Source organism: Dipodomys merriami, unplaced genomic scaffold (assembly GCF_024711535.1).
Source record: "Dipodomys merriami isolate MVZ:Mamm:240054 unplaced genomic scaffold, mDipMer1.0.p SCAF_7, whole genome shotgun sequence".
NCBI lineage: Eukaryota > Metazoa > Chordata > Mammalia > Rodentia > Heteromyidae > Dipodomys > Dipodomys merriami.
Genome location: NW_027206290.1, coordinates 16,787,624 through 16,798,832, shown reverse-complemented (window position 1 = coordinate 16,798,832; position 11,209 = coordinate 16,787,624). Strand labels below are relative to the sequence as shown.

Genomic DNA, 11,209 nt, shown 5'->3' with positions numbered 1-11,209 from the left:
TCTTTGAATCTCCCATGTGAAATGTGCTATAGCCTCCTGTAATTCTCATTTACTTATAGAACTATAGAGTATAAGGTGTGTAGGTTCAGGAAGTACAGAAGGCTGGGAAGGTGGCTTAGTGGTAGAGGGCTTGCCTAGCATGCATGAAGCCCTGGGTTTGATTCCTCAGTATCACATACACAGAAAAAGCCGGAAGTGGTGCTGTGTCTCAAGTGATAGAGTGTTAACTTTGAGCAAAAAAAGCTCAGGGAGAGTGCCCAAGCCCTGAGTTCAAGCCCTAGGACTGGCAAAAAAAACAAAAAACCAAAGACACCTATATTGAAATCACCCATCTTTTATTTATTAGCCTTAAATAAACATCACTGGGGCTCAGATGACTGTAAGATGCTATTCAGTACAGTTGTTAATAATGAAAACAGTTTTGGAGTTAAATGTAGGCTATACTGCTTCAAACCTGTTTGACCTCAGACAGATTTAACGTTTCTAGGGGTAGTTTTCTTGTTTGTAAATCTATTAGAACCTGGTACTGGTGGCTCCAGCCTGTAATCCTAGCTACTCAGAAGGCTAAGATCTGAAGTTCTCAGTTTGAAATCAGCCTGGGCAGAAAAGTCCCGGAGACTCTTTATCTCTGGCTAACCAGAAAAGCAGCGGGTGGAGCATCAGCCTCGAGGGGAACAGCACCCAGGCCCTGAGTTCAAGCCCTTGTACTCTCCACCCTCCCCCACCCCCAACCAAAAGTCTCAACTTAAAAGGGAGTGAAGACAGGAAAGATCGGGTTTGTATTTTGTTGTTGCTGCTGTTTTTTCAGAGAGGGAATGCTAAGATAAAAATCCTCTCTTTGCCCCTTTCTAAGTCAAAGTTGGGTTAGAAAATTGGTCTTGACCCCCTTTCCCTCAGGTTTTGTCCCCCAGGTAGCAGCGGGGGCCCGGTCTTATCTGTGTTCAGGGCACAGCGACCTCCTCCTGGTTCCCAAAGCTCTCTCTAAGTCCTCTTGGGTGCTTGGGGTTTGTTCCCATGGGGCGGGGATGCTGGAGGAGAGGAAGAAGCAGAGGCCCCTGGGTGTAATGAAGTGTCCTCACCGCCTGTAAGGGCCCTCCCTGGGAAGCCGGGGTTCGCCTGCCTCCTCACCGTTCTGGGAGGGGCGGGAATGAGGCGAGCTTCGGGGGAGGCCGGTGCACTCTGCGAGGCGGGGCCCGGGGACCCGGCCCCGAAAGAGGGGAGGTGCACACTGCAGGGCGGACTGCGGGGTTTGGTGCGTGGGGCGGAGCTTCAGGCCCAGCCCTCGCCTTCTCGTCCCTGATTGGGTAGTGTGGGGGTCTGGGCGGGGCCTGAGGCGGGGCCGCTCTCTGCTTTTTGACAGCCGTCTCTGCCCCGGCTGGCGCTGAGTCCCCGGGTCTGGGCAGCGGTGCCCGGCTCTCCACGCGTCTCCGTCCTCCCGCGGCCCTGGCTCCGGCCATGAAGCGCATCTTCTCCTGCTCCAGCTCACAAGTGGCGGTAGGTGCCAGCGTGTGTGGCCCAGGTCTGGATTCGAGACCTCTGCTGGCAGAAATCTCGAGTCCCAGCTTCGTGCACCACGGCGGCCTTCAGCTCCCGTGGTCTGCCCAGCGCTTCCGCAGGGCAGCCCGCCAGCCTCGCTGACCTGACGCCGCTGTCCCCCCAGACCGGACCCCCAGCCTCCGACCCGCTTCGGAGCGTCCTCCTTCCCCACCGTCTTGTGCTTCGCTGCTGCTTTCTTGTTCCCCTCAGCATCTCCCCCTACTCCCAACTTCTGGAAGGTTCTTTGCAGCCCTGTCATCATCCCAAGGCCCTGTTCTCTACTGCTGTGTCTGTCAGTCAGCATTTGCCCGGCCCCTCCTCGGGCTTTGGCTCTGTTTCGCCCCCCCTATCTTCGGTTCCTTACCCACTGCCTCACTTCCACCCTGCCTTCTCCTCCCACCTGGTCCCATCCTTCCCATTTGTTCCCGCCCAACAAGTACTACGCTCAGCCCCACAGCCTCTCATAACCCTCCTTCACAGTCTGCTCTGTCCATCTCACCAACCCTTTCCCATCCCCTCACCTACACTACTGAACCTCGGACATCACCCAAAACTCAAATGAGCTCTCAAAACAGCAGTTTTGGGGTGTGTGTGTGTGTGTGTGTGTGTGTGTGTGTGTGTGTGTGTGTGTGTGTGTGTACAGGGGCTGGAACTCTGGGCTTGGGCACTACCCCTTAGCTTTTGTTTTGCTCAAGGCTGGCACTCCACCACTTGAGCCACAACTCTATTTTCAGCTTTTTGGTGTTTAAGTGAAGATAAGTCTCATGGACTCCCCTCACCCGGCTGGCTTTGAAACCATTATCCTCAGATCTCAGCCCCCTGAGCAGCTAGATGACAGGCATAAGCCATTGGCACTCGGCTGCACTTTCCGTTCTTTCCTTCAATCTGTGTCCCACTCGGCCCAATGGGCACTCATTTCTACCCAACCTCCCCTTTGCTCTGGATCTCCTTTTTGCTTGCTCACTGTGGGTCAGTCTTTCAGGCTAGCTAGCCTGGCAGGGACTGCCAAAGGATGCACAACTGTGCCTGGCTGCTTCTCAAAGGATAGTGATTCTCCTGCAGAATCTACTCTGGCCAGTTCAGTGCAGTATGCTCATCAGACTGGTATGTGGGCTAGTCAAGGCTTTCTGTCTGTTTTTCTCCAGACTCTTACTCTGAACCCATACCCAGTTGTTAATGACTTAATTTGCTGTTTTCTTTGATTGAGTGAAGAAAAGGGAAGATGCTAGAGCAGACACATCATGAGAGTTCCTAGCAGGCCACTACAGTTTCTAGCTTCTGCTGGAACAAAACAGAAGGTTAATGAAGATACTGTATTAAAGTGACTTAGATACTATCTAGTATTTAAGCTAGGTGCTGGGGGCTCTAGCCTGTAATCCTAACTATTCAAGAGGCTAAGATATGAGGATCTCAGTTCAAAGCCAGCCTGAACAAGAAAGTAGCTCTTAATTCCAATTTATCACCAAAAAGCCAGAAGTGGACCTGTGGTTCAGGTGGTAGAGCACCACCTTTGAGCAAAAAAAAGCTAAGTGAAAGTGCCCAGGCCCTGAGTTCAAGGCCCAGTGCTGGCACAGAAACAATAAATAAAGAAGATAGTAACTCAGAAAAGATATAGCTACTCCTTCTCTGAAAATCTCTTATAGACAGACCCTCCCCTTCCCTTCTCCCAATCTGGGAATAGAATTTTCTCTGGAGGTTGGGATTAGAGATCATTCAGAAGTGAATGAACCAGCTACTCATAGTAACATTGCTTGGTTGGCATGACTTAGTGGTGTCATTTATTTGTAAGCAAATATGAGAAATGCTCAGTTAGCTTACTTTGCATGGGCAGGTCACAGAAACTAGGAAGAAAGTTGTGAGGCAAGAGTAGGAACACTGTTGAGACCTGTCCTGTCCTATTTCCATTTGTTTCTCCATTTAGTTTCTTTACATTGACCAACTTGTCAAAAGAAATTTTAATTATGGGTGCCAGAGACTGTGTCTTCCCTCCCTAGATCCTGTCATAATTTATAATGATTTTCCTATTCATTCATACGGACTATTAAAATCCCCTAATTAAAATCCCCAACATTCCTTCCTTCTCAGGTTTGTGCTTGGGAATGAGGAACTATTTCATTCTTCCTGATTTTCCAGTCTCTGGGCAGGGCCTCCTCTCTAGTACAGCATAATGGCTGGATCTTGGAGTTTTAGAACCATTTTTGTGTATTTCTTGACTCTAGATGTCCTGAGGTGTTTTGTTTTTTTTGTCCTGCAATTTGATCATTAGAAAAGCCCATTCTAAACTTTTTGTGTGTGTATGTGCTAGTACTGGGCTTTGAAGTCAGAGCCTAAACACTGTCCCTTAGCTTTTTCCCAAAAGGCCAATACTCTACCACTACTTCTGACTTTTTGGTGGTTAGTTGGAAATAAGAATCTCACAAACTTTCTTGTCAGGGCTGATTTCAAACTTCAGTCCTCAGATCTCAGCCTCCTGAGTACCTAGGATTACAAGTGTGAACTACCAGCACTCAAACATTTGTCTTTCTTGGGTCTAGCTGGCCTGAGGTTTGATCACCAGGAGAATCTAAACTCTTCTTAGTATAACAAGATTCTAGGGTGGTGAGGGTCTGAAAGTAGAGGATGGATTTAGAGCGATCTAAAAATGAAACCTATTGCTGAGTCTTGGGTGTGCAGAAAGCTTAGTAGCCATCTAGAGTCATAAATAAAAATAAAAATTTAAAAATAAAATATAATAGGTCAGGGTCTGCTATAAGTTGTTTCTTCATGAAATCTTCCCACATGTCCGATGATCATATCCTCCACTTCTTTGGGGGTTAACAACATTGGGCCCACTTGTCAGAGGAATGCTATGAGTTTTTTCTGGCAACTATAACAACCTAACCTCTTGCTGGTGCCAGCAGTTACCTCACTCTATCCCAGCTCACATCCCTAAGTCCAACTCAAAGTCCTGCACCCTCTGTTTGAGGGAAGGACAAAAAGAGCAGTGATTATTCTAAAATTAGTCTATGCAGCCAGGTGCTGGTGGCTCATGCTTCTCAGCTTCTCAGAAGGCTGAGATATGAGGATGGAAGCAGACAAATTTGAAAGAGTTTTGTCTCCAATTAACTAGCAAAAAGCCAGAAATGGAGCTAGGTTCAAGTGGCAAAGTGCCAGCTATGAGTGAAAAATCCAAAACAGGAGCTCAAAGCCAAGTTTAAGCATACATACAGACACAGACACAGACACACACAGACACAGACACACACACACATCTCCTAAAATCTCATTTTATTTTATTAAAGTACAGAATATCTTCATAAGCATCTTATATATGAGCTTACTCTACCTAGGTAGGTAATAGACCAAAAAGCAGATCACTGAATAGCTTTAAATATTGATGCCAGATCAGTTTCATTTGAAGTGTTGTGAGATCCTGCCTGGATCCTCAGGGCAGCTTTTCCATTTCCATTCACCTGTTCTGCAAGAGTAGCCCTTGTGTCCTTCACTACCGTCCATCTTGATAGGATGCTGACAGGTACCACAGCCACAGATAGGAAAGGGTACACTTACTTCGACAAAGGCCTCCTAATCTCAGCTATGGGAATAATGCACTTGTTACTCGATTTTATGATTGCTTTGGTGATTGCTCTCTGGGAGTTATGATGGCTATCCAATTTCTATCTAATGTGCTAAGGGATGAATTGGATCTTGGAATTTGAAAGCAATCTCTTATTCTTCTGGTTTTTTTTTTTTGTTTTTTTTTGTCAGTCATGGGGCTTGAACTCTGGGTGCTGTCCCTCAGCTCTTCAGCTCAAGGCAAGCACTCTACCACTAAAGCCACAGTGCCACTTCCAGTTTTCTTGTGGTTAATTGGAGATAAGTCTCATGGACTTTCCTGTCCAGGCTGGCTTTGAACCATGATCCTCAGGTTTCAGCCTCCTGAGCCACTGGCACCCGGCTGTTTCTTGTTGTTGTTGTTTGTTTGTTTGTTTATTATTGTTTTTCATTTTTGTGTGTGCTGGTTCTAGGGCTTGAACTCAAGTCTTCTCACTTTCACTTGACTTCTTTTGCTTGTATCTGGTACTCTATCACTTGAGCCACACCTCTACTTCCTGCTTTTTACTGATTAAATGAGTCTCTTGGATTTATTTGCCCAGACTGACTTTGAACTGTCATCCTCAGATCTCAGCCTTGAGATCAAGCCCCAGTACCAGCACAGAAAAAAGGAGAGAGAGAGAGAGAGAGAGAGAGAGAGAGAGAGAGAGAGAGAGAGAGAGAGAGAGAGAGAGAGAGAGAGAGAGAGAGAGAGAGAGAGAGAGAGAAAGAAAGGAGAGAAAGAAAGGAGAGAAAGAAAAAAAGACTTTAGAGCCTGGTGTGGTGGCACACATCTGTAATCCCAGCACTCATGAAGTGGAGGAAGGAGGATTGCAAGTTCACCAATCTGGGTTATATAGAATGAGCCCCTGTCTACAGAAGGAAAAAAAAAAATGGCTTGAGCCAGAGAACTTCAAGCTGAGGTCATTTGATGGCAGTGCTGTGTGGCGGAGGCCTCTGTGTTCCCGAGTGTGACCTGGTTCCCAGGGTACAGCGTTGTTACATGTCAGAGTCTGTTAGTATGGGGAGTTATTTTGCTTACTTTGTCCTTTGAGAAAGAACCTGTTTGGAGACATCTCCCCAGAGAGTAGCAACTGATGGTGGGCGGCTGCACCCTAAGGCAAGCTGAGAAGTGTGTGTATCTGGAAACAAGTAACCCTTTTTCTTTTTTTCTTTTGTCAGTTGTGGGGCTTGAACTCTGGGCCTAGGCGCTGTCCCTCAGCTCTTCAGCTCAAGGCGAGCGCTCTATGGCTTGAGCCACAGTGCCACTTCCAGTTTTCTCATGGTTTATTGGAAATAATAGTCTCATGGACTTTCCTGCCCGGGCTGGCTTTGAACTGCAATCCTCAGGTCTCAGCCTCCAGAGTAGCTAGGATTACAGGCGTGAGCCACCAGCATCCAGCTAACCCGTTTTCTTTGTAGTAGCCAGAAATAGGACTGGGGATCAGCTAGCCTGGGTTCTAATTCCAATGTGACCACTCTTTTCTTCTTCCTTTTTTTTTGGGGGGGGGTCTGTCATGGGGCTTGAACTCAGGACCTGGGCGCTGTCCCTCAGCTCTTTTGCTGAAGGCTAGTGTTCTACCACTTTGAGCTATAACACCACTTCTGGGTTTCTGATGGTTAATTGGAGATAAGAGTCTCCCAAACTTTCCTGCCTTGGCTGACTTTGAATCACAATCCTCAGATTATGCCTACTCTTTCTATATGATCCTGGACCATGCTCTAATATCAGTGTGTTTCTGATTTCTTTTCTCTCTCCAAGACATAAGGTGATATCACCCTTAATTATTTTCCAATGATATGGAGAAGCTAATTGAAAAGACCACAAAGTTTTACAAGTTTTACTTTTTTTTTTTTTTTGGTGGTGATACAGATTGAACTGAAGAATTTGTGCTTGCTATCACTTAAACAACACTTCCAGTTGTTATAAGTTCTGCATAGAAATATTACTTTAGGGAGCTGGGAAGGTGGCTCAGTGGTAGGGCACTTGCCTTGCATGCATGAGACCCTGGGTTCGATTCCTCAGCACCACATAAACAGAAAAAAAAAAAGCCGGAGGTGGCGCTGTGGCTCAAGTGGTAGAGTGCTAGCCTTGAGCTGAAGAGTTGAGGGACGGTGCCCAGGCCCAGAGTTCAGGTCTCAAGACCCGACCCCCCCAAAAAACAAAACAAAACAAAACAAAAACAAAACAAGAAATATTACTTTAACACCCAGGCCTTGATATCTAGCCCTAGGACTGGGGAAAAAAAAAAAAGATTAGATTCAAGCTGGGCTCCAGTGGCATGCCTATATCCTAGCTACTCAGGAGGCTGAAACCTAACGGAGCACAGATCAAAGCCAGCTTAGGTAGAAAAGTCTGAAAAACTCCATCTCCAATTAACCAGCAAAAAGCTACGCTCAGGTGGTAAAAACGTATGAATGAGCAAAATAAGCAAGCTCTAAGTTCTTTTTCTTTTTCTTTTTCTTTTTCTTTTGGTTGGTCCTGGGGCTTGAACTGTGAGCCTGGGTGTTGTCCTTGAGCTCTTCAGTTCAAGGCTAGCACGCTACCACTTGAGCCACAGTGCCACTTCCGGTTTTCTGGTGGTTAACTGGAGATAAGAGTCTCACAGACTTTCCTGCCCAGCCTGGCTTTGAACCTTGATCCTCATATCTCAGCCTCCTGAGTAGCTAGGATCACAGGTGTAAGCCACTGATGTCCAGCTTGTAAGCTCTAAGTTCTGAGCCAAGCTCAGCTATCAAACTGGAAGTCCTGAGGTCAGCCCCAGGTACCAGAAAAACAAATCTGCCCTGTCATTGGTTAATAGTTTATCCTGCCTATAAAACAGTATTTGAAAATGAATTATTGGGCTTCCATGGGCACTAATTTTCTTCACCTCTTTTTATAGCCTCTTTTTTTGTTGTTGAGATTATACTCCATAAAACATAATGTGCCACCACCAATTTCTCATTCCTTCCTGTCTTAGTATAAGGATGTCATACATTTATATGACTCTATGGTTTATAAAGAGATTATGTACATATTAGCTTGTTTAATATGCACAGCCTGATGAGGTAGTTATTATTACCCATATTTTATAGATGAAGAAACAGGGTCGAGGTGTTTGATGGCTGGCTTTAAGTCACCTAGCTGAGAATGTAGTCAAACCAGGTTCTAAACCCAGCTCAGCTGACAATATATTTATCTGGGGCCCTTTTCACCATATCAAAGATCATGGCAGAAAAGAAAGCAAAGAATTCTGGGCCCAACCAGGCTTCTCTGTGCTTTCCGACCTATGTGCTTCTAACAGCTCTCTCTCTTTTACGCCCTGGAGTACTTCAATTATTATAATTACTCCTCCATAGCAGAACTCAAGCTGGAGTGAGAGGACAATGTATGACGTGTGGCTTTTGTAGGAGACACCTGCTCCCTGTCAAGGAACTGAGGAGGGAGGAGAGGAAGAGAGCAGTTCTCCACTGCCTCTGCCCTTCTAGGCTTCCTCATTAGAGACCAATCTTTTGTCTTTTTTTTTCCGTGTGTGTGTGTGTGTGTGTGTGTGTGTGTGTGTGTGTGTGTGTGTGTGTGTGTGTGTGTGTGTGTGTGTGTGTGTGTGTGTGTGTGTGTGTGTGTGTGTGTGTGTGTGTGTGTGTGTGTGTGTGTGTACTGGGGCTTGATCTCAGGGCCAAAATGTTCTTCCTTATCTTTTTCACTCAAGGCTGGTACTTTGCCACTTCAGCCATTCCTTCACTTCTAGCTTTTTGCTGGTTAGTTAGAGATGAGTCTCAGACCTTTTCTATTCAAGCTAGTTTCAAATTCTGATCCTCAGATTTCAGCCTCCTGGGTAGATAGGTGTGAGCCACCAGCCCCCTGCTTCTTTGTCTTTTGCTTGTTGTTTCCTTAAGAAAGGAAATAGGCGCTGGTGGCTCATGCCTGTAATCCTAGCTACTCAGGAGGTTGAGATCTGAGGATTGCTGTTCAAAGCCAGCCCGGGCAGGAAAGTCCGTGAAACTCTTTTTTTTTGGGTCCCGTCGTGGGGCCTGAACTCTGGGCCTGGGCGCTGTCCCTCAGCTCTTCAGCTCAAGGCTAGTGCTCTACCACTTGAGCCACAGCGCCACTTCCGGATTTTTTTCTTTTTGCTTATGTGGTGCTGAGGAATCAAACCCAGGGCCTCAGGCATATAAGGCAAGTGCTCTACCACTGAGCCACCTTCCCAGCCCCTCCGTGAAACTCTTATCTCCAATAAACCACCAGAAAACCAGAAGTGGCACTGTGGCTCAAGTGGTAGAGCGCTTACCTTGAGCTGAAGAACTGAGGGACAGTGCCCACACCCAGAGTTCAAGCACCATGACCAAAAAAAAAGAAAGAAAGAAAGGAAATAGGGTAGTTAGGTATGATACAGGAAAACAGAAACCTAGACGCTCCAATCAATTGTGAGATGCAAAGCTGATGGTGGTAGAGTCAGTATGGCTAAGGATTTGGACTTCACGCTGTGATGTAAAGTTAGATACCTTGATTTCCTTCTCTAAGGACAAAAAAAAAAAAAAAAAAAAAACCACACAAAAAAAACATGGCAGACAAGCCGGGTACCAGTGGCTCACGCCTGTGATCCTAGCTACCCAGGAGGCTGAGATCTGAGGATCAAGGTTCGAAGCCAGCCCAGGCCAGAAAGTCCATGAGACTCTTATGTCTAATTAACTACCTGAAGCTAAGAGCTTCAGGCCCTGAGTTCAAGCCCCAGCACTAGCCCAGTACTGGAACTTGAACTCAGGGCCAAGACACTCTCCCTTAGCTCTTTCACTAGGGGCTGGTGCTTTACCACTTGAGCCCAAAATGTAGTCGAAACAGCATTTCAATATGTGACAATAATGCTATATTTTTGTTTGGTTTTTGATACCAAGTCTCCCTGTATAGCCCAGATTGGCCTTGAAATCAAGATTCTCCTGCTTTAGCCTGTAGAGTGTTGGGATTACAGGCATGTACCATACTTCCTGGCCAATAATTTTTTTTTTCTTGTTGGTCATGGGGCTTGAACTCTGGGCCTGTCCTTCAGCTCTTCAGCTCAAGGCTATCACTTGAGCCACAGAGCCACTTCCGGTTTTCTGGTGGTTTATTGGAGATAAGAGTCTCACAGACTTTGTTGCCCTAGCTGGCTTTGAACCATAATCCTCAGATCTCAGCCACCTGAATAGCTAGGATTACAGGTGTGAGCCACTGGCACCCGGCTATGGCCAATAATTTTTAATCTTGTGATCCAGTTCTCGTTAGCTCCCTGGCTGGTAGTGTAAATGGGTTAGTTAATATTTTGCTATCTATGACCAAATGAACCAGGCTCAGTGGCTTATGCAACCATGAAGGGACCTTGAGGATGTCCCTTCTCCTTGGGGTGGACTCTCGCCATCCCCTTCTGTATTCACATGGTTTGTGGCTGGCTGCCTAGGTGGAGAGATGGAACCGCCGTGATCAGAAACTGCTGGAGGCTGTGCAGCGGGGGGACGTGGGGCGCGTGGCCGCCCTGGCCTCCAGGAAGTCTGCCCGACCCACCAAGCTAGACTCCAGCGGCCAGTCCCCGTAAGTAAGTCCTTTTGGCCCCACCCTGTTATGTCCTTATGTGAAGTCCTTTCAACTCCATCCATTTGAAAAATTTTAACTCTAATATGACCAGGAAATGCTTTCAATTAGCTCCAGTCATGTTTGTTGTAACTAACACGCATATTGCCTGGTCACTGGTGGCTCATGCTTATAATCCCAGGGACTCAGGAGGCTGAGATCTGAGGATCACTTTTGGAAGCCAAGCCACACAAAAATAAAAGAAAACCGTGAGACTCATCTCTAATTAACCAGCAAAAAAGCTAGAAGTAGAGATGTAGCTCAAGGGGTTGAGCACCAGCCTTGAGCTGAAAAAGTCAAGGGCGAGTGAAAGGACCTGAGCCCTAGTACCAGCACATACACACACACACACACACACACACACACACACACACACACACACACACACACACACACTCACGCACACATACACACATACACACACATTGATAAACCTGTGTCGTGTGTCACCGAATAAAGTGAGAGTGAAGAGGTTACTATTCCTGAGCGCCATCCATTTCCCATCCCGCATTAACA

At 46.6% G+C, this 11,209-nt stretch overlaps 1 protein-coding gene across 1 annotated transcript in view; it reads left to right on the top strand.

Moving 5' to 3' along the window:
- The first annotated feature begins 1,416 nt into the window (after positions 1-1,416).
- Positions 1,417-11,209, top strand: part of Ankrd35 (ankyrin repeat domain 35) — a 30,116-nt gene continuing 20,323 nt past the window's right edge. The window contains exons 1-2 of the mRNA XM_070007568.1: positions 1,417-1,494; positions 10,524-10,654. Coding sequence (XP_069863669.1) covers positions 1,456-1,494; positions 10,524-10,654 — 170 coding nt within the window. The 5' untranslated portion in view covers positions 1,417-1,455. The remainder of the gene's footprint in view (positions 1,495-10,523; positions 10,655-11,209) is intronic.